This window comes from Onychomys torridus, chromosome 3, assembly GCF_903995425.1.
Source record: "Onychomys torridus chromosome 3, mOncTor1.1, whole genome shotgun sequence".
Lineage (NCBI taxonomy): Eukaryota > Metazoa > Chordata > Mammalia > Rodentia > Cricetidae > Onychomys > Onychomys torridus.
The window spans coordinates 70,711,192-70,736,861 of NC_050445.1; the positions used below are offsets into that span (position 1 = coordinate 70,711,192).

The window sequence follows — 25,670 nt, forward strand, 5'->3', positions numbered from 1 at the left end:
ATCATTATGGAAGTTCACAGAACCCTCTGAGTCATGTCTCTGCCCCATAGGGATATTAACGGAAACACACTCTGCCAGGATATAAATTCTAGATCTCACAAATAACAACAGCTAAGATGCCCATCAGACTCCTTCTGCAGGAACTTCCCCCAGCCCCTTGTTAGTGTATTGAAGGGATCTCCACTTGTAAACTTCTACTTCGCTCTACTGTTTCTCTATGGCTTTGGCCATTGCATTTTATTATGTTAAAAAACCAAAATCTCCCTTTTTGCATATGCTGCAGAATATAGTAGGAGAAATTGTTTTATGAGTTTACCATCTCAATTACTTTGCATTCATAAATATTTTACATATATTTCCCATATTAGCCAATCTGTTTTTCCCCAAGGTAGTAAAATATGTAGAAAATCAAATATGCTGTCATTGTGTGTGTGTACGTGTGTGTGCATGTGTGCATATGCATGCACTTGTGTTCTTGTGATGAGCCTTTGCTGCTGTTCTGATGAACTTCTCATGAGGTTTTTAATGGTGTAAGTTTGGCCCATTTTCTTAAGTGTGGCTAAGCAGATTTCTATAATCATTCTGTCTGCAAGAAACAATTATGGCTTCTTTTAGGCTTTCTGGGGATGTGGGACAAACAGCAGCTGTTGTCTGCTCTAGGCTAAAGTAGTACTTTTTGCTACTCAAAGTGAAAACTGAAAACAGCTGGAAGAGACCTTGTAGGTTTCACTATTGACCACAGAAGGACAATTTGCGCCCAAGAAAAGACTCATTTTACTTCACAGACATGGTAAAACTTTGGTCAGTGCAACCATATGGCAGCCATGGCTCCCTGTGTGGAATCCACTTCCTTCCCACTGCTCACACATGGGAGGGCCAGGCTTGGGAGAAAATTACGACTTTTTTCACGTAACTGGGCTCTTGATCAATGCTAAACATCTTTATTTAGTAGATTCTTCTGCATGCCAAGCCTGTTAGTCAACTAAGAGACTGGCTCCTGGGAATTGATGCCTTACCAAACTCTGTAGTGTATCAGACTTGGAAGAAAATAAACATTTCAACAGAGCAGACATTCCTGTCTGCACCCATCCATTCAGTTTTCTTGTTCTTGGTGACCTCAAATAGTTTTTCCCAGGAAATCTGCTTATTTATATATTTTAAAGTCACGGAATCCATTTCCGGGAGATCTGCTTGTGTATGTATTTTAAAGTCACGGAATCCATTTCCGGGAGATCTGCTTGTGTATGTATTTAAAGTCATGGAATCCATTTCTACCAGCAGTACGTCTCTTTGTTCTCCTCCTCTGTCATTAAATCTGTGTTCTCGCTCATTCAGTTTTTCTTATCCTCTTTCAGAAGAAGTTCATTTGGTGATCAAGATGTGCTCCTAGACACCAGTGTTGCAGTCTTGCTATTGTTGAGATTTCAAGATTCATTGTTAAGATATTGGGGATAATTCTAGACTGAATTCTCAGGAAGTAGTCACTTTTACCAATTCAAATAGTGATCTAAAAACTATTTGTGCAGAACAAGGTGCACATTAAAGATATATTCAAAGTGATATTTGTAATTCTACAAAAGCTAAGACATCTTCATTCTGAGAGATGAGTCATAGAGAGAAGATATGTCATCTACAGGTTTTGTTACTCATGATACGATATAATCCCACATGAGCTGAGATTTCAGTTGCCTTTCACTACCTGCCTCACTCCATTGTGACCTCATGATGTATTTTCAGTCACATCCTTTTACTGTTTCCCCTCCAGAAATATGAAAGGAGATGTCTAGTAAACATCAGGTAAAAGAAATGGATCCTTAATTCTGTACCCCTCCCCCAATTCTGCATTCTTCTTATCCACCTCTGATTTGCCCAGCACTGTTTTCTTTCTTTCCTATCAAAATCTGAATTAAAGCTCATTCAAGGATCAGAGGTTCACTCACCTTGAGAGTCCATTAATGTGAGGTGTGTGTGCTACTATGCCTAGGGATCAGAATCAGAAGCTGCAACGATTAAACTCTAAAAAACTATGCCAGACACATGTTCTCTTGTCTGGTGGAGCTAATCTTGTTAGCATCACATTCAAATTGTATACAGACTCTAAATATTTCATTTGTTTCCATTTCTGTCAGCCTGGTCTGAGCCACCAGCATCTGGACAATTCAGTAGTCTCGGTGATCTCTGTCTGCTCCCCGTGCGGCTGTCTGCTCACATAGACACAGGGTTGCTTGGAAGGTCAGCTTGTGCCACAGCTCTGAGAAGCCTAGGGCTGTCCCATTTCTTTTGTTAGAAAAGCAGACGTTCGTACAATGGTATTATCCTTTGCCATTCCACACCTTAGAGTCTGTCTTTCAGCTACCAGCATGACTTCCTTCCTTTATTTCCTTCACGTTTTTGTGCCGAATGCTGCCTGAGCAAAGAGGCCAAACCCAGCCATGATATAAAAACAGTTTCAGTCCTCTGGCTCCTCTGTGCCTGAGATGCCGGGTGGAATATGTCCATTCCCCCATGAATGTTTCTTTACATGTCTCATCAATACCTGCTTTGTGCCATCTTACTGGTCTGTTTGTGTTCCTTCTCTGGCCCATTAGCAATGGCAAGACCATTAGTATAAAATTTACATCATGGCCACATTCCCTAGTTTCTAGAGGTGAGTTCTAGGCTCAAAAATGTTTCTTCAATGGATGAATTGAAGATTGTTTACATATTTCCCTGCTCTGAGGACCCTCTCCAAGAGCTTCTGCAGTCATACTAGGTGAGGTAGAAGTTACCCAACACCTCTTTGTTTCCCATGTGGGGAGACTTCCCATGCTATATTGGCACACAAACATCCTCATTTAGGAATATTCCTGATAATTTCATTTCAAGTGAAATGGAAATAGGGAAGATAAATTAGTAAAGCAAATTGGTCTTCTGCTTGTTTTGTTTTAAGGTACTGAGCATCTAAAACAAATTATGGACAGTGGTTGACAGTGAACACGGTTTTCTTTTAAAGTTAGTATACTCTCATAATTCTGAACATGTCAGTGTTCCTAAAGACATCTGCTAACTCTGGGGTTACATGAACTGTGTTTGACTGGAGAGAACTCTAATATAATATTGAACTCTTTGGTTCAGGAACTCTTTCTGTACTGCTTCCTCTTCAAAGGGACAACACAGAAAGCGGGAGGATGTGATGTAATTTAATTCAAAATACTTGCTTTTAAAAGACCACTTACTAAGAAAAAGCAAGCCTTTGACACAAACATCCAGTCACTACTAAGACTATTCCTTGATTTGTCCCCATTGAATTACAGTCTCTGGAAACATTTGCGTCTCCCTTCTGGAATATCATACCCTGTCTGTGTGTACTGTGGTGCTGTGGGAACCTAATCTACAACAGACATTAATATATGGTGCTGGACCTCTGGACATGGGCTTTAGAGAGGGGATCTGTGACCAGGACTCTAGAATAGGATGCTGCTGTGTATGGAGCTGAAAGAAAAACTTTTAAACCATTCCTTTTTTAGGAGCTAAGATGATCATGATCAGAATAACCTCCCCCCGCCCCTTTAACTGAGCCAAGGAAGAAAATCCAGCAAGGCCAGAGGAGCCATCAAACATCTTTCAAGAGTTTTATTTATGACCTTGTCAAATTCCTTAAAGCACCTATGAGGTGGGGAGGGCCCTGGCTTTCTCATCTGAAAATGGAGTTATTAGAATAAATGGTCTTTAGCAGCCTTTCCAGCTTCAGTCTCTATGGTTGTTTTCCTTACAGATGTTGGAAAAGAGCAGTTACAAGGTAAATACAGTGGCAACATTCAACAGCAGGAAGAAGAGCTGCAGTCTCTGGTACCTGTAGGTTTACTTATGACCACTGCAGACTCTCCTCCCATCCTCACTGAAGGAGGGTGTGGAAGAGTTGGAATGAAATTCTCAGACTGCTATGGACTTTTCAAAGGGAAAAAGAGATTGGCGTCTATTTGAATTGGATGAATTTTATTTTTGCCTGCAAGCAGATGGCTTCACTTTCTGAATGCTCAAGGCTCCTCATGTATTCTCCACTGATTCATGTTTACAATATACTTCTGCCTGTGGTGAGGATGACTGTCAATTCAGTGTGTTACCAATAACTCGCTGATTTGTATGGCCAGGCTTTTACAGAGTGTCATTATGAGACTTTGAATCTACAGTGTAGGCCCACGATACCATTATTTTTCTGGAGTTGCAATGTAGAGATAAAATTTGGGCATTATAGGGTATATTTAAGTTAATAAAAGTTGCGTTCAAATCAACAATAGTTTATACTCTGCTCATTAGTGTACCATCAAAGGCTTAACCATTAGGAAACACAAAATTTTGTTCTCATATGCTTGCTTTCCCTTGCTTTAGCTTTGTAGAAATTTAGGCAATGCCTCTAGAAGACTTCACTCGATCTTTTTATACTATTGATCTAGCTTTGTAATGTAAAAATACTTTGCAATGAAGACTAGATTCTGTTAATGGAGTAATTTATACATTACTACAAAGACAGGTGACTTCTGAATAAAATTTCAACAGAGAAAATCAATCTACATCTGACTAGAGTTCCTCTGAGACCCAGGTCTGGGCAATATTATTTAGAAGTCTCTTGGCTTACTATAACAATAATGACATTCGTACATGTAAATGATCACGTTGAGAAAGAGAAATATACATCCCCATAGGACCAAGTCTGAGCACTTAATAGCTCTGTAAGACCATGGGGCACACTTCATTTCTCACCTCTATGCTGATCTATGCTGTTCCTAAACCATTTTAGTGCTTGTAGTCTGACCTGTACAGCTCCCGGAGGGTTTTGAGCCACATGAACTCGCAAATACGTCTAGTGGCGTGTCCTCTTCAACATTTATATCCGCAGCATACCGTCTTGATTTCTGTCTTTGGGAACCAGCTCTAAGAATCCCCTTTGCTTTCAAGCAGAAAATAATAAAGATGGACATCTTTTCTTTTTAATCTCGCTACGTAAGATGTTTGCTTATGTGACTGGGTGTGGGAGCAGCATTGTAAAGATGAGTTTAGGATATCAAGAGCTCTAAGTTATATTTCCCCTGGGAGGAACAGTCTTTATGAGTGGTCAGGTGATTCTGTTCTCCAAATGACTTCCTTGGAGAGTTCCAGAGGGAGCCTAGGAAACATCTATCATAAGTAAGTGGCCAGTGGTATCCTAGGAAACAACTGCACAGGTGTGTGGCCAGTGATATCGTGAAGCAAAACATGGGGGATTCTCTGAACCAGGGTCTGCCACCACTCTGAAGGAGGTGATGAAGTCAGCGTCCCCTGCACTGCCTGATATGAAATGAAGCCAACGAGTTTGCTTACTGTTGCCTTCTGAGAAGCCTTCCCCCCACCTCCCCTGCCCCGGGATTACCTCCATTGAAAAGCTATGTTTTCTGTTACAAACCAGATTTTTGCCTTTGTCCCAGATCAGACGAATCAAAATATCTGTGGGTGGAGCCAGAAAATCTTTACTTGAAATCAGTTGTTTATATAAGCAATTGGAAGCCATTAACCAGTGAGTATTATTAAAGGGGAAGAGTTAAATTTATTTTTATTCTGACTTCCACTGTATATAATTAAGCAGATACAAACTGAAGTGTTCTTTCACACATAACAATATGGAGAATGTTTCTTGGTGGTCAGTTTCCCCAAATGCCTTTAGCCATGCCCCTTCTTCCGTAGTGACTTCTGAGTCTGGTCATACTTTTCTATCTGTTTATAGCAACTTCATATGAACCCATAGTTTTCTGTTATTAATGACCTTAGCCTCTGGGAAGAGGCTGACCAAAGCTCCCGAGGGACACGTTTTATCTGCCACTGTCTCACTGAAGGACACAGCAGGAAGTGGTGTGGCTTCATTGTGAAATCAGTCTAGTCCCTGCAAAGAGTGCAGCACTGAGCTCATCTCGGATCTGGAGAGTACAGCATAATTAGAGCAACCACAGATTCCCTGAGACTTAGGTTAGTCCTTCCCCTTGAATAAGGGCAGGCTGTGTCCTGTCCTTGAATAGATGTAGTTCAGGACATCCTGTGTGGGTTTCCCAGCTGGTCGGTTCTCAGGAGCTTTTACCCAGCATGCTCTCTGGAAGTCCACATGAGGGGGCTTCCCACCAGGCTGCTAAGCATAGGTGTGAGACTAGGATGCTTCCTCCAGATCAACTTGGTCTCAGAAGGAACACCACAGGAGGATGCCAAGTAAGGCATTATGAAGCAGATGAACTGCCCACCCAAGGCCTGGCTGAATTCCTGATTCGCAAAACCAGGAGGTGTTAAGAGAGTTGTTTTAAACCGTTTGGAGTGTGAAGCTTCTTATGTGGAAATAAATAACTAAACATTGAAGACAGAGGTAGCCCTGCTTCTTCCATGTCTCACTCTCAGTTATGTGTGGTGCATTTCTTTTATCCATGGAGAAAGTTCAAAATCAGCATTAGCATCAATAACAATCAGCCAATGGAATGAATTACCAGTCTAGTGCTTACTGGGAGGACAAGAGCTACATTTTTTTCCTTGCTGTCTTGTAAAGTATGGGTTACAGGATCCTTCCTGTTCTGCCTCCCTCCCTCCCTCCTCACAGACACTAAAATCTGAGCAAGTCCCTTTTGTAAGATGGCGTTTGTCTGTACTTCTCTCATCTCCCACACACTCGATATCATCTCCAGATTACCTATACTTCATACACTCCACAAAGCTGGTGTACTGCATTGTTTAGAGAATAAAGACTTGAAAATTAGCCTGCATATATTTCGTGCTTTTATGCATTTCCCCTAAATACTTTTTATCTACAGTTGGTTGAATGTGGAGATTTAAAATCAGTGACTACGCTCACACTCCAAGTAAGATAACAGAGTTAGTGCAAGAGGTGTGTGTGTGTGTGTGTGTGTGTGTGTGTGTGTGTGTGTGTGTGTGAAAGGCCATGTTGGAGTGTGACATGAGAGAGGCAGACAGACAACAGGGAGCAGACAGAAGGAAGAAGAGAGTGGAGAGGCAGGAGAGCGAGCTGTGTCTGGCGGGCACCTTTAAGGTGTATCACATGTGGTACAGCTGATGTTGGAAGGGCACCTGGTGACAGGTGATGACATGGCACCTGGGCACAGGTGATGATGGAACTGCTGCGGTGGCAGAGGCAGGCTGCTGCAGCACTGGAAGCTAACACCTAGTGGATTCACAGTCACTTAAGAGTTTTGTGTAATTTATGAAAAGCACCAATCACAGTATTTGGGAGGAAATGGGTATGAGCTGTACTGTATTTATGCTAGAGAGTAAAGGTTTGGCTTAAATTCTCACATGACAGCAGGCCAGTAGCATATTCACATACAGAAGTGGATCTCACAAGTCTGTGATAGTGATTCGGAGTTAATAAACGCATTCTACCTGGTCCATACATATAGCTCTTTGTGATTTGCCTGAATGTTTGTCTGTTTTTTTAAATCTAATGTATCCTGAGTTTGTATTTCTTTTCTTTTTGAAACACACTAAATAAACCTCCCCCCACCCATTAGTTAGTTATACCTTCTACAGTATCAAAACACTGCCTTAGACAATAAGCTTCAGGGGTTAGGGCCCTGTTTTACTCCTCATTGCTGTACTTGGTGATCATAGGCAGTACACTGGAACATGGTAATATTTAAGAACTTAATGACTGAATGAATTTCATGAGAGTAGCTTTAATTTATTAAAATGAGAAACATTTTCACTGCAGGTTGGGAAATCCAAGGTCAACATGCTGCTAGGTCTAGTTATAGGCTGGTTGTGGTGGCACACACCTTTAATCCCAGTACTTGTGAGGCAGAGGAAGGAGGATCTCTGAGTTCAAGGCCAGTCTGGTCTCTAGAGTGAGTTCTGGGACAGCCAGGGAATACACAGAGAGACTGTGTTTCTAAAGTTAAAAAAAACAAAAACAAAAATAAATGAGCTTTGAGCCATCAATAAACACAAGCAACTTTACTCCTCAATTTTCTTAGCCACAAAATAGAACTTCTAGCACCTGATATCACCAAGATGAAATAAATCTGTAAAGGTAAGCTACTTTAAACACAGAATTATAGATGAGTGCATTTGTTATTTCTGCGATTTGAAATGATATTGTATAAATTCTTTGTTAGAAAACACTGCCTCGTTGATTGGGATACATTAATTCGGGCATTACTGTTGAGGTCTGGAAATCTCTAAAATGTTCCATTGAGTAGACATCTACCTTAAAGCAGCAGTTTGGCCATTTTCAGATTAGTTTTCAGAGCCACAGTGGGTCTGCTACAGCCCCAGCACAGTATTTTTGTGTAAATGGATATTTAACAGTTTCTGAGAAGAGGATTTGATCAGATAGAATCTAGGATTTTTTTTTAATTTAATAATTCCTACCATGTGTATTAGAACTCCTAGTTCTGAATTACTGAGGTTTGACTTTAAAGTGTGTGTTACAACTTAAAGACTATGTTAAGTTGTTCCAGTTGTATCTGGGAGCTCTGAGCTCTCAACAGATCCAGGGGAAACTTGTCCTATTCAGTCTAGGGTGAGTGTTATACTTCTTCCTATGGAAGCCATTAACCACCCAGCATCATAAGCCAGGTGCTTAATAGCCCCAGCATGCTTTCTGGGAGGGGAAGCTAGTACTGTAGTTAGGTGTGCTTGTTGGCTTGACTTCAGAAGTACTGATGCTAAGTTCTGATTCAGGTATTTAAAAAATACTGCTTCATTAATTGGGATAATCATAACCCTGTTCAGGTTTCTCTATCTCAAAAAGTTGTGAACATTAAATAAAATGTAGTATACACATACACACAAAGTATTTAGTACAATGCCCATCACATAGAAAATATTGGGTAGGTGATAGTTTTTGTGCATGACATTATTTTTTTATTGCCAGGGGTTTTTTGTTGTTGTTGTTGTTGTCTGAACTAGCTAGCTATAGCAATTTTGTTTAGTTAAGAAATGAACAGATTTGTTTGGTATGGAAATAAGCATGTTTCTCTATTTTATAGCCGTTACTTCACCATTGGGAAACCTGGGGATTTAGCAGGAAATGTGTGGATCCCTGCATCACAGCAGTTCAGGGCTGAGAAGATAAGGGTATAGGGTGACTCCCAGAACACAGGTGTACTCCTACCCTGTCTGTCAGTTTTCCCCTGCTGGTGGAAAGAGCGCCTTGCTACATTCTATAATTTGTTGGAGAAACTGAGGTACTAATGCACTAGCTCATCCTGTGATGCTCAGCCATTTTGAAGTATCCTTTCTAATTGACCAGAGGCAAAACTGTGAAGTAATCATGTATCTCTGTCATTCTGAGACTTTCCTCCCCCTCAGGCTCCAACTTCTTCTCTCTCACCCTGCCAGTGAATTTCCCCTACTTTGAACCACAGGCTAACTGAAAATTACTTAAAAAGCTGTCTGTTTCAGATACATTTGTGCTTTAGGAAGCTTGAATCCTGTGTTTGAGGATGACAGTGTTTCAGTCACTGTCTTAGCTACAAAAATCCCAGAATAGGAAGGAATGGTGGTCTGGGGAGAGAACCTAGAACCAGGTTCACATAGCCCCTTAGCTGTTCTCAGCAATAAATCATTGTGTCAATGAATCAGAAAGATCTATTCTAGCACTTTCCCAAGTCTTGTCCTGGGATGTTGGTTGGATTTTACTGTGGTTAAATTTACAAAGGGAATAAGCAAGTGTCCTCATTGAGAAGATTCCCCAAATCTTCTCCAAGTCTCTCTCCAATCCTATCATTTGCTTCCCCTTGTTAATAGACGCGTTTGAACTTTTGAAAAGAGTGGTTTCTGCTGGTAGCCTTTCCTCCTCATGAGCATCCCTTGCACTTTTCATGCAGCATCTTTAGCACGTGTGTGACTCTGAACACTCTTTAGAGATCACCGCCCTCTGGTCACTGAGTAAAGTAAGGCAGGGGCAACTCAGTGACTCTCCTAAGGCAACTTGGAATTATTGCAAAAAGGTTAGAAGGCTGATCCTATGGCGACACAACCTGGTCAAAGATTGATTGAATTAATAGTCTGAATGTCTGTCTTCCCTGACAGACACTACCTGGTGCCCAAACAGAATGTTGAATCTTCTGCTCTGTACTGTATCCTTAGCACATAGCTCAGTCTGATACACATTCTAATTTACTATGCATATTCGAACTTATTAACACTGATCTGAGATTCTTTATGGGGACAGGCATGCTTTGTTGGGCCCTGCTGTCCTGGGTCTCCACGTAGGGCCATCTACAAATGAACAGGTGTTAGTTCCATACTTACACTGAGAGTATGTGGTGGCAGTTCCGCTGACACTGAACCTGTTGAGGTGCAGTCTGTGTGTGACCACATTCTTCTGGGGTTGGAACAGGACAATGTGTACCTTGGGGGCAAACAAACAGCCCAAGACCACAAAACCACTCAAGCTAACGGAGATGCACATTGTCGTCGTCTGCACCTATAAGAAAGGTTGACTAAATGAGTGTCCGCTATAAATTCCATCATGTAGTCAGCTAAAGAGAACATTGAGACAAGTCCAAGTTAAGGGGGCTCGGTCATAACTGCTCTTACCATAGCTAAGTGTATGTGCTAATTACATTGTCTTCTTCTGTGTTTGCGATATCCATGAAAACATTGTTTAGGATTTCAAAGCAAGCATCATTTGTGTGGGCTGCTTCTGACTGCTTGCCAAGACTTCACATAGATTTTTCTGGTTTTCTTTATATTTGTATAATGATATTTATGCAGAGCCAGTAAAGTCAGAATCTTAAATGGGAAAACATAAATATTCAGTGTGAAAGGACTAGATTGCAAGAGGTTATCATCAATAAACTTGGCTTGTTCAAAGTTTCCTTGTCCAGTTCCTTCAGTAAGTCACATGATTCAAAGTCTGTGTTTAATCTACAACTCTCTGTTCTATTTACCACCAGACCCTATGGCCCTGACTTTATCTTCAAACTTATAGCAACATTTGACATCAGTAATCATTTCCTTATTTTGGCTTCCTAGACACATCCCTCCCTAGACTGGGTGATTGTTCCTGGTTTTAATGATCTTTTCTATCTGAACTTTAAGGTCTGGGGTGTCTTAGACCTCAGGTTTTTTTTTAATATTTCCCCTCATGATTAATTTCTCATGACTAGATACCTGCTATATTGTTTATATCCAGATATTTAGTAGTTCAGACCTATTCTGTATGCTTCCATATTTACATATTTATCATATCATTTACATATTCATACATATTCAACTGTCATTATCACACATTATGTTTAGTATTTAATAGGAATAAAGGAAGTACATGTAACCCAAACTTGACCTTTTCCAAATGTTCCAGTCTGAGAGACACCAAATGTTTGAAAACAATTGGGAGTTATCTTTGATTTTTTTTCACTGTTATTAAACTCATTCATCCAATCCATTAACAAGTTCTGTTGGGAGATAATTCTGTGAAGGTCTCCTATTTCTACATATCTTGTAAGCAAAGGCTCTAGCTGCCTCTGTTCTGAACTTGCTTTTCATGGATGTTCACATAAAGAGCTTTGAAAGATATAGTCTACTTCTAGTTCCAGAGGCCATTGTTGGTCCATATGAGAAGTGAGGCTCAGAGGCCACTGCTGCACATGCTCAGTCTGGCTATTGCTATTATTGCTGTTGATGTCAATCACAGCCTTTTTTATATTTGTTTGTTTGTTTGTTTTTTGTTTTCTTAGTTTTTCTCTTTTTTTTTGTCATCAGCAATGAAGCTGGTGTGATAACTTGTTATCTAATAAGTAGAATAGAAATCTCATCTTGGACACTGCAGTCTGTGACAGTTTTGGCAGTAAGGATGGAGTTCTAACCAAGATAGGCTTTTAAAGAAAGGAAGTATGAGGGTCTCAAGGGCCAAAGAAACTCCATAAAAATCAATAACAAACATGCTGGCAAAACTGTATGGTCAACCTGACATGAACAGCATTCTATTCATTGCCTATTAAATGGAAGGATCTGGTCGGGTGCTGGTGGTGCCCAGCACTCAGGAGGCAGAGGCAGGTGGATCTCAATGAGTTCAAGGCCAGCCTGGTCTACAAAGCGAATTCCAGGACAGCCAGGACTGTTACACAGAGAAACCCAGTCTCAAAAAACCACCACCACCACCACCACCAACAACAAAAACCCAAAACAAACAAACAAACAAAAAACCAAAACCAACCAAACAAAAAACAAAACAAAACAAAAGCCACCACCACTACCACCACCACCACCATCACCACCACCACCACCACCACCACCACCACACACACACACAAATCCTCAATAAATGGGAGGATCTGAAGAGGGGATTGGATGTTGGGTTATAGAAAAAGGGTTGAAAGAGAGCAGCTAGTCTGGGGCTCTGATTGTTTCTGAGTCTTTCTGGTGCTGGATAGGGTGTATTTCTTCACAACAGAAGTCAAGTCCATTTGATACTAACAACTTAATATTAAATTTATTCTGATTGGGCAGAAAGTTCTACTTCTTTTCACATAGAAGTTGTGGGGGTTTGAACCTCACTAATCAGGAGAAGAAGAGAGGGACCTGCAGGGAAGGCAAAAAGTGGGTGGGTCATCTGAGCTTTGGCTGATTTCCTTGAGAAGCTGAGGGTACAGGGCACTTGGTTCTGTGTGTACAGGACACTTGGTACTTGTGGTTAAGGGCACTTAGTAATTGTGAGTAGAGGGCTAAGGGGGCCATAAGCTTAAGCGACCCTTGCTTGACACACATGCTGCCATATTTGGGCTTCTCTTCATTTTCCTTAGATCTAGGTCTTGCTTAAGTCTCCATAACACCAGAACCTCTTCTCAGATATCAGATGAATGAACTGTAGTTAGGCAATTAGGCAATTAGACAAGAGTAGATAGATAACCCCCAAAGCAACATTCCCTGCTGGCTGAACAGCCCATAATTAAGTCTCTTCCTGCTTGCATCCCCCTTTTCCTACCTATATATGCCTTGAGAGAAAAATAAAATTTTGGAGCTTGATCAGACGTCCTGTCTTGCTCTTGTTCTTTGTGTCTCTTGTCCCTCTCATTCACCGGCCCTCCCTTCAGGTCCCTGTTGAGGATCCTGCTGGCCGGGGCAGAAGGCACTTGGTACTGTGTGTAGAGCACACTTGGTACTTGTAGATACTGATCACTTGGTACTTGTGGGTACAGAGGCCACTTGGTACTGCTTCAGCCTCCCCAGTGCTGGCATTACGGGCAAAGTTGGGCCTTTCTCAATCAGGGCACATTCAGGTGTCCCTGAGCCCAGTGTGCATTGCTTTGTAGAAACTGGAACCTGGGGGTCCTGCATAGATGCTGGCACCAGCTGCTGCTGTGGTTGTGATAAAGTCCTTTGCATCTGAATCAGTAGTCACATGTGCTCTGCCTTGTCCCTGGCACTGTGGCAGGTTACCTTGGTAGATTGCAGACAGTACAAAGGCCTCTGAAAATCCTGGATGGTTTCTGTGTTCACGTCTAACCTCCTTAAATGTTAGCTCTCTTGGTTGCAGCGGCCACAGCCTCTGTCCTACCAAGCAGGCTGACCACTGTCCTCGCTCTTGCTTTGCTTTCTGCTTTATGGTATGAGACCATGATCATTCACCTAAAAATCTTCCAATGGTTTCCTTTTGGATAGAAAATAAAATTTATATTTGTTTCTGTGTCCTACAGAATCTTACGTCATTTAGCTCCCCAGTCAACCTCTTAGATCAAACTCTGTGTTTATGTATTAAACTGTAGCTGCCCGTGCCTTTCTACCCTAACACTTTCTGCACGAGAGTATCGGTGCCTGCGGTTTCTTCTGCCTTGCTTGAAGAACTTGGAACTTGCTTCTCACTCTACAGTAGACATTGTGCAGTGGGCATCAGCAAAATGAGGGTGACAATTCTTTAAAAAATAATTCATGATTTGACATATGGATGTTTAAATTTTAGGATTATCAACATGAGGAAATTTGGATTTTATTGTATTTGAACTTTGTCAGAATTCTAGAGTCACATCTGAAGTCTGCCTTCTCCTTTCAAAGGTGCCCTATTTATCATATGACTTCTACAGCTCAGTGACATTTCTGGTATCTTCAGATAATTCTATCTAGTTAGCACTCTACTGTATTGTTTTCATACAAGGGACAAACTCAAGTTTTTGTGCATGAGAAGAAAATGCTAACTTCTCCAATAAGATCACAATTTTATAATGTTATTACATTTACTTTTGGTAACATTTTCTGCTTCACTTTATAAATCAAGTAGCTCTTCTGAGGATGAGAAGTTGAAACTCAGATGTCCAGGGCAACATAATTACCATTGCACTGGTTCTCATTCCCAGTACTCTAAAGCAGGTTCACTAAGGACAATACAGTAACAACATTAAAAACTCAGTTGTCCACACTGATCCATGGAATGAGACAACAGTTAGGGGCTTTACAAATATTAATAATACTCCTTTATTTTATTCTGAAACTCTGACTGTTCAAACTCTTTTGTGGTTCACATATTTTGCCTTTGATTTTCCTTATCAAATTATGATACTATCTCTCTTAAAGATTTTTAATTTTTTAATATGTTGTCTTAATGTCTAAGCATTAAAAATATCTGACCATTATTCTAACATTGAACTTATGTTCCTCATTTGTACTGAATATTACTGCATACAGTCCATAGATTTCACTCATACAGTTGTGAATTGTTTGAATTAGAGACAGTAGCCTTTTTCAGGCTTTTAACCTGTGCTTTAGTTTTTTTCTTCCTTTAAAACGTTATTTTATTTGGTGGAAATCACATATATGTATTTTTAAAGCATATTACATATGTATTTTAAAACAGTGAATTAATTTTCTTATATCATATTGAAGTTAATCATGGTGCATATATATATAACATATATTGAAATATGAAAACATTATAGAATGATAAATCAAATTAATAAGCATATGTTACCTCACTTACTTATTTTTTGTGGGGAGAACAAATAAAATATACTTTTTTATACTCTCAAGAATGCAATCTATTGCTATTAAAAATATTCATCATGATGTGCCATAGACACCTTGAAGGTGTTTCTGTTTGTTTGCTTGTTTGTATTTTCCCTGTCTGACATTTGAGATTTGCTGTGCCTTCCTTTTGAGATGCAATTTCCTAGATTTGGGCGATGAAAGTACTGGTAAACAGAAGATTCTGGAATGGTTATTACCTATGGACTACTTCATTTTGTGAAATCATGGCATAACAAGAAAACAGGCTTGTGGATAACTGATCTATGATGGCCTAAAAACTAGAGATAATAAAAACCAACTGCCAGAAAGGGGCAGGGGTGAAATCTTATTACTCACCGAAGACACTACAATTAGAAAGAGTAAAGCAAAATCAACTTATGAATGGCTCAACAACCTGGGAAATTATGATAGGATGATGTTTCCACCGTAAGAGCCGGTAATTATATGGCAGTCCATAAATTTGAACTCTATAAATAATGACTTAATTAGGCTACTCATACATGTGTAATAAAGTTTTTATCAGTTCAATGACACATAGGTATTCACAATTATACACAGTGTATTTGTGTATATATAACTAAAGGCTTAGAAGAGGCACAGTGGATTGTATTTTAATCCATCATAGGAAGTAATAAAGCATGAATACAAGTTTTAGATCTTTATTCTGATCTTGACTTAAGTTACAATTATACTTTAATTTATAGATCCATCTATTACAGACATCCTCTTGTGTCTAATTTCAAGTATTCTCATTAGGGTTTTAGTGATGAAGTCTCATTCTCTTGTCAATTGCCTTTTAAATTTAATTAAGATGTTTTCATGTGTGTGTATTATGTTTTATTCCTTACTGGGTTATAAATGACTTGAATGACCCATCAGTTATATCTGCCTTCCCCTCTGTGCCTGGCACAGTGCTCTGAACAAATTAAACACTAATTGAATGTTTTAAAGCATAGTGAATTAATTTCCTCATAACATATTCAAGTTAATCATGGCATTGTAATTATTTGATTCATTCCTGAGATGAAATAAAAGGAGTCTACCCTAACTCCTACCCAACAAAACATTGACAGATGAAAAGAACAAAGGAAGGAAGCAAGCCAAATTAAAGAAAAGAAGGAAGCAGTTAAAGACTTACTCTGTAGTCACTTGATGTCACATAAAATATAGGGAGGAACGCCAACCAGATGATGCAGGTAGTATACATGGTGAAGCCTATGAACTTAGCTTCATTGAAGTTCTCAGGACACTTCCTTGTTTTGAAGGCATACACAGTGCATAGAATCACCAGAACCACATCATAGGCCAGAGAGATCAACATGCTGGAATCTTTGACATTGCATTTTAGGATGACTGTTTCCCGCTTCTCTGGAAGGGTATATCTTCTGGTGCCTGGAGCCTCCAGGATAAGCCACACGGACACCATCACAATTTGGACCAGTATCAAACCCAGGCAGATAAACACCTGAGAACTGGGGCTGATGAATTTTGGCCTCTGAGCGCCATTCTTGACACCATCAAAGATGCGAGCAATGCAGTTTGTCTTGGTCAGCAGAGCTGAATAACAGATGGCAAAGGAAGTCCCAAGTCCAAGCCGGCGCAATGCACAGATGACAGGTGATGGCTTAGCAATGAAGAAGAATGTCATGCCATAGGACAGGCTAACTCCAAACAACAAGATGTAGCAGAGTTCTCGGCCTGATGCTTTGACCAAGGGTGTGTTGTTGTGCTTGATAAAGACAGTTATAACTATGCACGTACACATAAAACCCAGACAGGCAATGGTGACTGGGCCTATTGCCCAGGCATCTTCCCATTTGATGTAATCCTCTGGAAGATTGTAGCATCCAGATAGGTCAGCAGTGGGCCACTGGCCAGGCCCACAATCCATACAGGTGAATTCATCAACCAAGTATTCGTAGGGCTCACAGGGGATGCAGATCCAGCAGCAGACATCCCCTGGCTGCATATTCTTCATCTCATTGGGGGCACAAGGATCACTGCACTGGGAAGTAGGGACTGAGTTCCGGGACCAGTGGATAGAGTCCACGTCTAGAGATAAAGTTTCTGCCCAGTGGCCAACCTTCAAGTAGGAATACTTCCCACCTATGTGCTGGAAGTTGAACACGTTGTATCTTCCCATCCCATCTCCAAAAGTGTCAAACTTCACAATGCTGTCTGCTCCTTTATTTGGGTTGAATGGAGCTTTGATACCCAGAATGGAAGAAAAGAAAAGAACACTTGTTTAGGTGTATCATATGTCATCAGTCAATTCCTTTTGCCATACACTCAGCAGAACTGAAGTCACAGGGACGAGAGAGACCAAGGTTGACATAGTTTATTACTTACCATTGAAAGCCACACATCAAAAGCTTCCAGAGTGCTTATGCATTCATAAATTTACTCACTTCAGATTGCTGAGTGTCTAACGGGTGCCAAGTGTCAGTGATAATAATGAACATAACACGGTGCTACTTCAAGGGAGCATGTAACAGAACAGAAAAACATTGGCAAACACATAGTTGTACTCTGTGTGTTGTAAAATGCTGTTTTTTGAAAGCTTTGTAATAGGAATTCACACTTTTATATACAATCACTAAAATTTTTACCATCTTTATTGTTTTCATGACAATATAAAATTAATAGAAAAAAATTTCTCCTTGAAATGAGATCTCAATGTAAATTGTATAATACAGGCATTTAAACATTTCTGATGATTGGCATAGGAAAAACATTGAAATTTATTTATAGTTGTTCTGTAGTTTTGGCAAACAGCCTTGCTATGTATCCCAGGCTAGCTTTAAACACACAGTAATTCTCTTACCTCAACATCCTGAATGCTGGGGTTACAAGGATGTGTTGCCATGCTTGGTTAGAGATCTTATACATACAATAATATGTAGGATATTTGCAAGTGGGCTTTACTTTAAGAATAGAAGGTGGGACGCTCTCAAACAATGGTATATTCTAGATCGTGTTATACCAGACAACAAAGATTAGTTAAAGTTGGAATTAAAATTGGCTTTTAGCTGACATAACGACATCTTGCTTTATATGGGGGAGCCCAGAGTTCCTGACACAGGTCAGAAATGCTGGAGAAGGATCAGAGGTGCTGGGTTCTGGGTGAAGGTGGAGCTCACCACTGTTGGCTCTAAAGGAACTGCCAACATAGATGGGTGGTAAAAACTGCAAAGGAAATAAAATGGGTCCTTCAGTGGGGCCTTCAAGAGGAAATGCAGCTCTGCCAGCACACTGCTTCTACACCAGTGAAATCCATTTAGACATCTGGCCTCCAGAAGCATATGAAATAAAATTAGGTAGCTTTAAAATACAGTAGGGGTCTTGATCAGGTTCGTTTTCTCTACCAGTTAAAGAATTAAAAGGCAGGAAAAATCTTGAGCACAATGGGTAGGAGCAGAAAAATCTCCAACAGCATAGAAGGCAGCAGAAAGAATTGGCCGTCCAAAGGAGTTTGGAGGTGGGCAAAGAAACACACATGCAGCATACTCAAAAAGACCCTCTGCAAAGCAGAGCAGGGCTTGGAAATCTCAGAAATTCAGTCTCTTCTTGAAGGCTGGGGATTGGTAAAGCCTTGAAGGGTTTTCCTCCCTAATTTAGGGTTGGTAAGTTTGCAGAAATATGGAAAGATTGGTTGGACAGCAACTGCTGTGTAATAGATCCTGATCTGGCCTTGAATTTGTTGAGCCAGTTTATCAGGAGAGGGCATGTTGAAGGGAGAACAAAACCTCAAGGCATTTGTTTTAAGCTGCCAGGTTTTTGTCTTAGGTCAGAAGGGTAAGGAAGAAGCCAACCATCTTGGAAGTTCACCACCTTTATTACCTAGCCGTGGCCCTTCTCCCTACATCTGCCTACCAGAGAGGGTAACTCACAGTCTCTCCAAATCACCAGTTTTGTAGTGATTTATTTCAGTATTAATAGGAAACCAATACACACAGTAAAATCATTTCTCACTTGTAACATGCTCTACTAACAAGGCTGTAGTTGGGCACTCTCTCTCTTGTCATGTTTTTGTGTGTAAGAATTAGTATACTTCTATAGGAGAGCAACTGGTCAGACTTTTTTTCAAAATTACAGATGTACCCAGGTTTTGGCTAGGCAGTTTCCATTGGTGGAATGTATTCTACAGATCAGTTAGACTATGTGTTTACTGAAGGATTATTTATAACAGAAAGACTTGGAAATGACATCAGTTCATTAACAACAAATAAAATGTTACACAGATGTGAGAAGAGTGAGGACATGTATGCTCTGTCTAGTATGGACATATTAGAAACCTAAAAGTTGCATTGTTTTGTGTGAAAAACAAAATGTTTGAACAGCTATATTTTATGGGGGTGGGTACCATAAAGTGATCTGTTCCTTTTTTTCTATGCACAGAGGAGCTCGAGAATGATAACTAAGAACAGTGACTATATTGGCCAGGAGATGGAAAGTCAACAGATTGGTGGCAAAGATAGAGGTATATTTTTATTTTACCTTAGATTTTATTTACTTTAGATTTTTAATAACATGGTTGCATTATCTATTCACATATGCTCTGTAAACACAAATATGATATCTGTGAGGCAGATGGGAAAGCCTTCAAAAGGGATGTTCAGAGATCAAGAATCAACTTTTGCTAATGAGAGACCCTGACTCAAAAAAATGCATGGTGGACAGCTCCTGAGGCATGACACCTAAGGGTCTGGATTCCATGCATGTGCTTCCCAACACACCTGTGCCTGAGTACATACAAACACACAGAGAATCAGCTTTGTGAAATGATATAGCTAAAACAGAAATTCAGTGTAAGTATTGAAAGATAAATATAAAAAAACTCTCAGAGTTTGGTCAAAATGTTATGAGGAAAGAAGGGGATATAATAAAAAATGGATCACTTTATTTTCCAGTAAGAAGTGCCCATGTGTGGGTGGTGGACTGTGCTCAGGGAAAGTGAGGGAAGATAATTTTATTCTTCTTTGTAAGTGTGCTGTATTCACATAAATATGTACAGATTTAATTTGGATAAGAAGTTATACAATTAAATAGAATAGTCATTGAAGATCAGGCAAAAAACACTTAAAAGATAAATAGTTTGTAAAATAATGAAAGTATTTCAGCAAGTCTTTGAAAATGTGTGGTGACTAAACAAATGATACTTTTGGTGAATTTTTTGTGTGTATGTATGTTCATGTATGTATATGTATATATGTATGTATGTGTATATATATATATATATATATATATATATATATATATATATATATATATACATGTTTGTGTGTACATATTTGTGCATGTATGGAGGCCAGAGGTAGAGAGCAATGATCTTCCTTAATTCCTCTCTATCATATATTTTGAGATAGGGTCTCTCCCTGACCCTGCAGCCGGCAGTCTGGGGATGCTCCTGATTCTGCCTCCCCAACACTAAGATTATAGCTCTGAGATTACAAGTGTGCTGAATTCTAGGGGTTGAACTCAGATTATTATGCTTGCATAATTAATACTTTACTGACTAAACTACCTCCCTAGTAGGAATTGTTCTTGAATAAAAATTCACCTTTTACTAAATTTGTTAAACTAGAAAATATATAACAAAATATAGTATAATGTCTAAATCCTTTAACCATAAAAAACACCTTAAGGTCCTTCAAATGAATACTTTATAAACCCTAACAAAATCCATTGTCAGAAGCACCCTGATCCTTAGTTTGAAATACACAATGCTGTGTTTGTACCAGCATGAAAAAGAACAAAAGGAGATTCTAGAAGAAAAGGGTGAAGCACATCTGTGATAAACATTCCACCATGAGGGTAGCCCTGTCCTGGAGCTTTGGTTTGGCCTGGGCAGTGAGACAAAGCAAACCCTTCCGTACTGAAGTGACGTGCAGTGGCAGGACAGCTGAGGTCCTTGTATATGGATTCTGTCACCTTCCGGATACAGTCAGAGTTGCCTCCAAGCCAAATGCTTCACGAGGGAGATAGTTAAGACCCAGTGCACTGGAACCACAATTATCTAGCAATCAATTGCGTAGTTCTTTAGTGTGGGAAAACTGGGGAGTTTGCTATTTCTCAAGTGGGATCTCACCAGGGGAGTAAGCACATTTGACATGGAAAAATAAATCACTCCACCCTTCATTGTACTGCAACAGCATGAGAGAGTCCAGACTAAAAGGAAGAAAGAATAACAAACAGGAAGATGGAATATCTTTTTAAAGACTCACTGCCTTTTCCTGAACCCAGTCCCTGGCCCCCTGGCCCTCTAATGCTGCAAAGTGAGTTCTTCATTTTCAGACACCGATCTGGCCTCAGGTCAAGACGGTGGTTTTTGCAGTAGCTTGTTAGTCAACTAGTACTGAGCCCAGTTCCAAGTGGATTTACTTGTAAGTTTTAGTACCAAGGCGACCAGCCCTCCTAGGACCCATTTGATAGAGATGAGTCAAGTCTGTTTCTTAGAAACATCGCAGGGCAATAGTAAGAGAAAATTAAATTGGTCCATTTTTTCTCTCTCCTAGGAAGCCTTCAGTAAAGCAACATTGCCTTCACTGCTCAGGTTCACAACGGTAAGTACTAATTAAGATTGCAAAAGCTACTGACAGCAACATGGCTCTGATTTTAAAACTGGAGCCTAAATGGCTGTGAACCTATCTGATGAATCGAAGTAAAGACAATGTTAAGAAGAAGAAAATGCCATCTCCCTCCACAGACCATGGCAGAGGTCAGAGGTGAAGAAGCCAAACTCCTTTGGCTAGAGCAGACAAACTCTTTACAAACACCAGGCAGCAGGAAGATTAGAACCAATGAAGGAGACCCTGGCTGTGAGGAATTAACCTTCTGATGAGGAGCAGGAATGCTGAAGCCATTCTGGTGGTTATCAGCCCAGTGGAGCAGCAGGGGTCCAGGGCCACTTTCTCCTGGACTGGGTCTATCATGTGGGGAATGTTCAACTAGGCCCTAACGTGGACAGTGCAAGTATTTGAGAAGAGACACTGAGGCGCAGTGGCTTTTGAAGGGGACTTCCTTATCAGATCTCCTGAAGAGTTAGCATACCCAGGCTTCATGGAAGGCTTTCTCAGGCTTCCCTACAGATTCCACAGCATGCTAAGACCGTATGAGGTTGATTCAGGAGGGATCAATCTGATTTTAGATTAAGAATGAGAGCAAAGAGACTAGGCAGAGGAAAAGCAGGAGCAGGCACAGAAAGTTGGAGCTCAGCCCCAAACTGAGGGCCATCGCAGAGATCACCTACTAGGGTTTTACTCATTGAAGCTTTCAGAGTGGTCATTCACTGGTTAGAAGTGAGCTTCACGTGAGCCGATTCTACTGGTGCACTTTTTCTACCCTTTCCACCAGACGCATGTCCTTCTCATTTTGTAGATAATGACCCTTTTGTGTCGGATTTAATGAGTGCTTAGTTATAAAACCCTTTCACTGAGATATGATAATATTGATATAAAGTATAAATTATTTCACTGCAAGTGAACACACAACTAGCACCTCATGACTATTAAGATGTATGTTTTCTCTTCCTTTGCTCCTGTCCCTATCACTTGACTCTCCTTTGTACTCAAGGGCAGCCACCATCCTAATCTCTGATGTAAGTGTATCAGCATGCTAGAGCCGCTATAACAAAATCAGCACAATGGGTGGCTTGAAATTCCAGATTTATTGTTTCATAGTCATCTGAAATCAAGCGTTAGCAGGCTTGATTTCTCCGGAGGGCTGTGAAGGGTAGTCTGTTTCAGTCCTCTCTTCTGGGTGGGGTAACTTCCCTGAAATCGCATGACTCTTTGCCTATAGATCCATCACTCAATTTTGAATAAATGCAGTGTACTCTTCCTGTGTCTCTGTATTTGTGATCAGACTTTCCTTTCTATAAGAAAACTAGACATATTGGATTGGTGTTCACACTAATGAACTCATTCTAACTTAGGTAACTTCTCTGTTCCCAAATAAGGTCATATTCTGAGGAAGGAGTGCTATGAACTTAACACAGCTTTTGGAAGGGAAAATGTAATCCATCCTCAACTACATGCTGTTGCCTGACATTGAAGCTCATTTAAATGATGATATTGTAAAGTATTAGTTGGTACTGATTTTTCTTCTGGTTAAAATTTTGTGAGATTTATTCATGCATTGATGAGAAGATATAGTTAGTGCCTGCTATTTTATTCGTCTGAGGCTGGGTCTGATTACATAGCCCAAATTGGCCTTAGATTCACAATTCTGCTGACTTAGCTGTCTGGGTGCTACGATTTCAGATATGCACCAGTATGCAGGCCTGACTGCTTGGTTCACTTAAGATGCTATCTAGTATTTTATCATATGATATGGTAGGAATACGATCAAAATACATTGTGTGCTTTCATGGAATTTCTTGTTTAAGTAGATGAGTAGATGATCTGAGAGGTAATAAAGCTTCTATCAGTGTTCACGCTATTGAAAAAGGAGAAAATTCCAAACAGGATGCATTAATGAGGGACTGATTGCTGAGGACAAGTAGGTCACAGTCTCAATGAGTCCTTGAGGATCCACTGGAAGAAGGGGGACTGGGGCACAGTACCACAGCTCACTGGTCAGCTTGGATGGGACAGCTTTTTTTGTCATTAATTGATGGTTGGGACAGGAGCAACTTTCAGGGCGTTTTTAAGATGATATAGTTATAGACAAAGGGAGCTACTATGACCTACAAAGTTCCTCTAGAAAATATCTCCAGTAAGACAGCTACAGAAGCTTTTATTAACAAAATTCTGAGGGCCGGTGAGGTGGCTTGGCAGTTAAGAGCACTGGCTGTTGTACTTCTGTAAGACCTGGTTTCATCCTCAGCACCCACAGGGCAGAGAACAACCTCCTGTAATTCCAGTTCCAGGGTAAACACCTGGAAATATTATTGTAGGAAGTGCCTTTTGCAATCCCACCTATGTTTAAATTTGATTTGCAGAAATCATCTATCTATCTATCTATCTATCTATCTATCTATCATCTGCTATCATCTATCTCTATATAGCTACATATCATATATGTATCATCTATCTATCTACCTATATGTCCATGTTATTCTGGACACGAGTAATTTTTAAATATATTTTTGGCAAATACCTTTTGGCACTGTGTGGCCTACCTTTGTAGTTAACAGCTAGCCAATGAACATAAATTCTTAGTTCTAATTACAATTAAACTTAAAAATTATGTCTGAACTTCCAATTGTCAAATCATGATGACTAGGGGTTTTATCGTTCTATCTAATGTCTTTTATGGTTATGAATATCTGGTTCTCAGATGTGAGGCTTCCAAGTGCTGAACACACTTCAGAAGAATATATGTCATTATGCTGCCAAGCCCTCCTTTGTGCTGACAATGTGCTCTGTATTTCACTTTGAGGAAATTGATCGTAGTGCATTGTAAGATTGTCATGGTGTGCTCGTCTCTTCACTGGATCCTAAACTTCTATAGAACAAAGAAAATGATTCATTCATCTTTGTACTCTCATTAGGCAATGCTGAGCACATAATAGGTTTTCATTAATTGTTTCCCAAACTGATCATTAAACTTACTAAAATAACCCCAGGGTCTTTAAAATCATACTAATTTTGAATTATAACACAGACCAATTAAATATGAACCTGAGAAGAATTCTTGACACCTTTTTTTTTTTGCATTTCAAGCATTTATTATTTATTTATTTATTTGTGTGTGTGTGTGTGTGTGTGTGTGTGTGTGTGTGTTTGCACGCGCACACGTGTGGAGGTTATATGACAACTTGTGGGAGTGGGTTCTCTCCTTCCAAATGTGGGTGCTGAGGAATGAGGTTTGGTGGCAAGCAGTTTTACATTTTGATATATTATTTTGCAGTCCATGTAAAGGTGCAGGAGTGTAAGAACATCTTACTACTGGCATCTAGTTAGAGGCTGGGGATGCTGTTGAATGTCTCACAAAATCCAGCACACACCCTCATTAAAAACAAGTATGGGCATCACAATACCAGAGATGTTTGCTCAGGGCAATGCATGTCTGTATTTCTAGATGTATTTTGGCAATTTTAATTCCTATTGTAAGTGGAAAATGGCTTTACCAAGTAAATTCTGAATGGTCTCATCATGTCAGCAGGACTTCTCCATTGCTGCATCACTTCCTAGAGAGCTGTCCCAGCTTGCACATTTCCCCCATCTCCTTTGCTGTGGTCTTTCCCTCCTCACCAATAACATCACAGAAGTAAGTTCATTCACATTCCTCCTGCCTTCCCCACAGATCCCATTTCTCTCAGAGATTCGGGGCCCCTCCTTTTCATGCACTTGGAAGGCATCATCACCACCAGCTGAACATCTCCAATCAGATCCAAGAGAAGAAGCACTCTTGTGTGAGGCAGGGGTGGGAGGCATCCACCTTCTAGACCTGACACGCAGCAGAGATGTCTGTTGCTAAAGAGAGCCTGGTGCAGTCTCTGTGGGGACTTCCCTCCCATGTGACTTCTGGCCCCGGCACAACACCAAGTGTCCAGGAACACATGTGATGTTGTAACGCTCACCAACCATGTCAGCTTTCAAAGGGAAACTGAAGACAAATTTCACTGGTACTTATGATTTTTAGCATGTCTAGGTCATGTCTAGAGCATACATAGGAGAAAAGGGAAAAAGACTTTTGTTAAAGCAAACATGAATACATATCTAAGACTTTTTCAAAAGAAGGCTTAAGCTTCCATT

General features: G+C 40.2%; 1 protein-coding gene across 2 annotated transcripts in view; it reads right to left on the minus strand.

The window, feature by feature from the left end:
* The window catches only part of Grm3 (glutamate metabotropic receptor 3), a 216,025-nt gene that overhangs the window by 3,971 nt on the left and 186,384 nt on the right, over positions 1–25,670 (minus strand). For both annotated transcript variants that reach the window (XM_036182442.1, XM_036182443.1), the window contains 2 exons: positions 16,109–17,175; positions 10,261–10,435 (listed from right to left, as the gene is read on the minus strand). In XM_036182442.1, the coding sequence (XP_036038335.1) occupies positions 10,261–10,435; positions 16,109–17,175 (1,242 nt within the window). The remainder of the gene's footprint in view (positions 1–10,260; positions 10,436–16,108; positions 17,176–25,670) is intronic.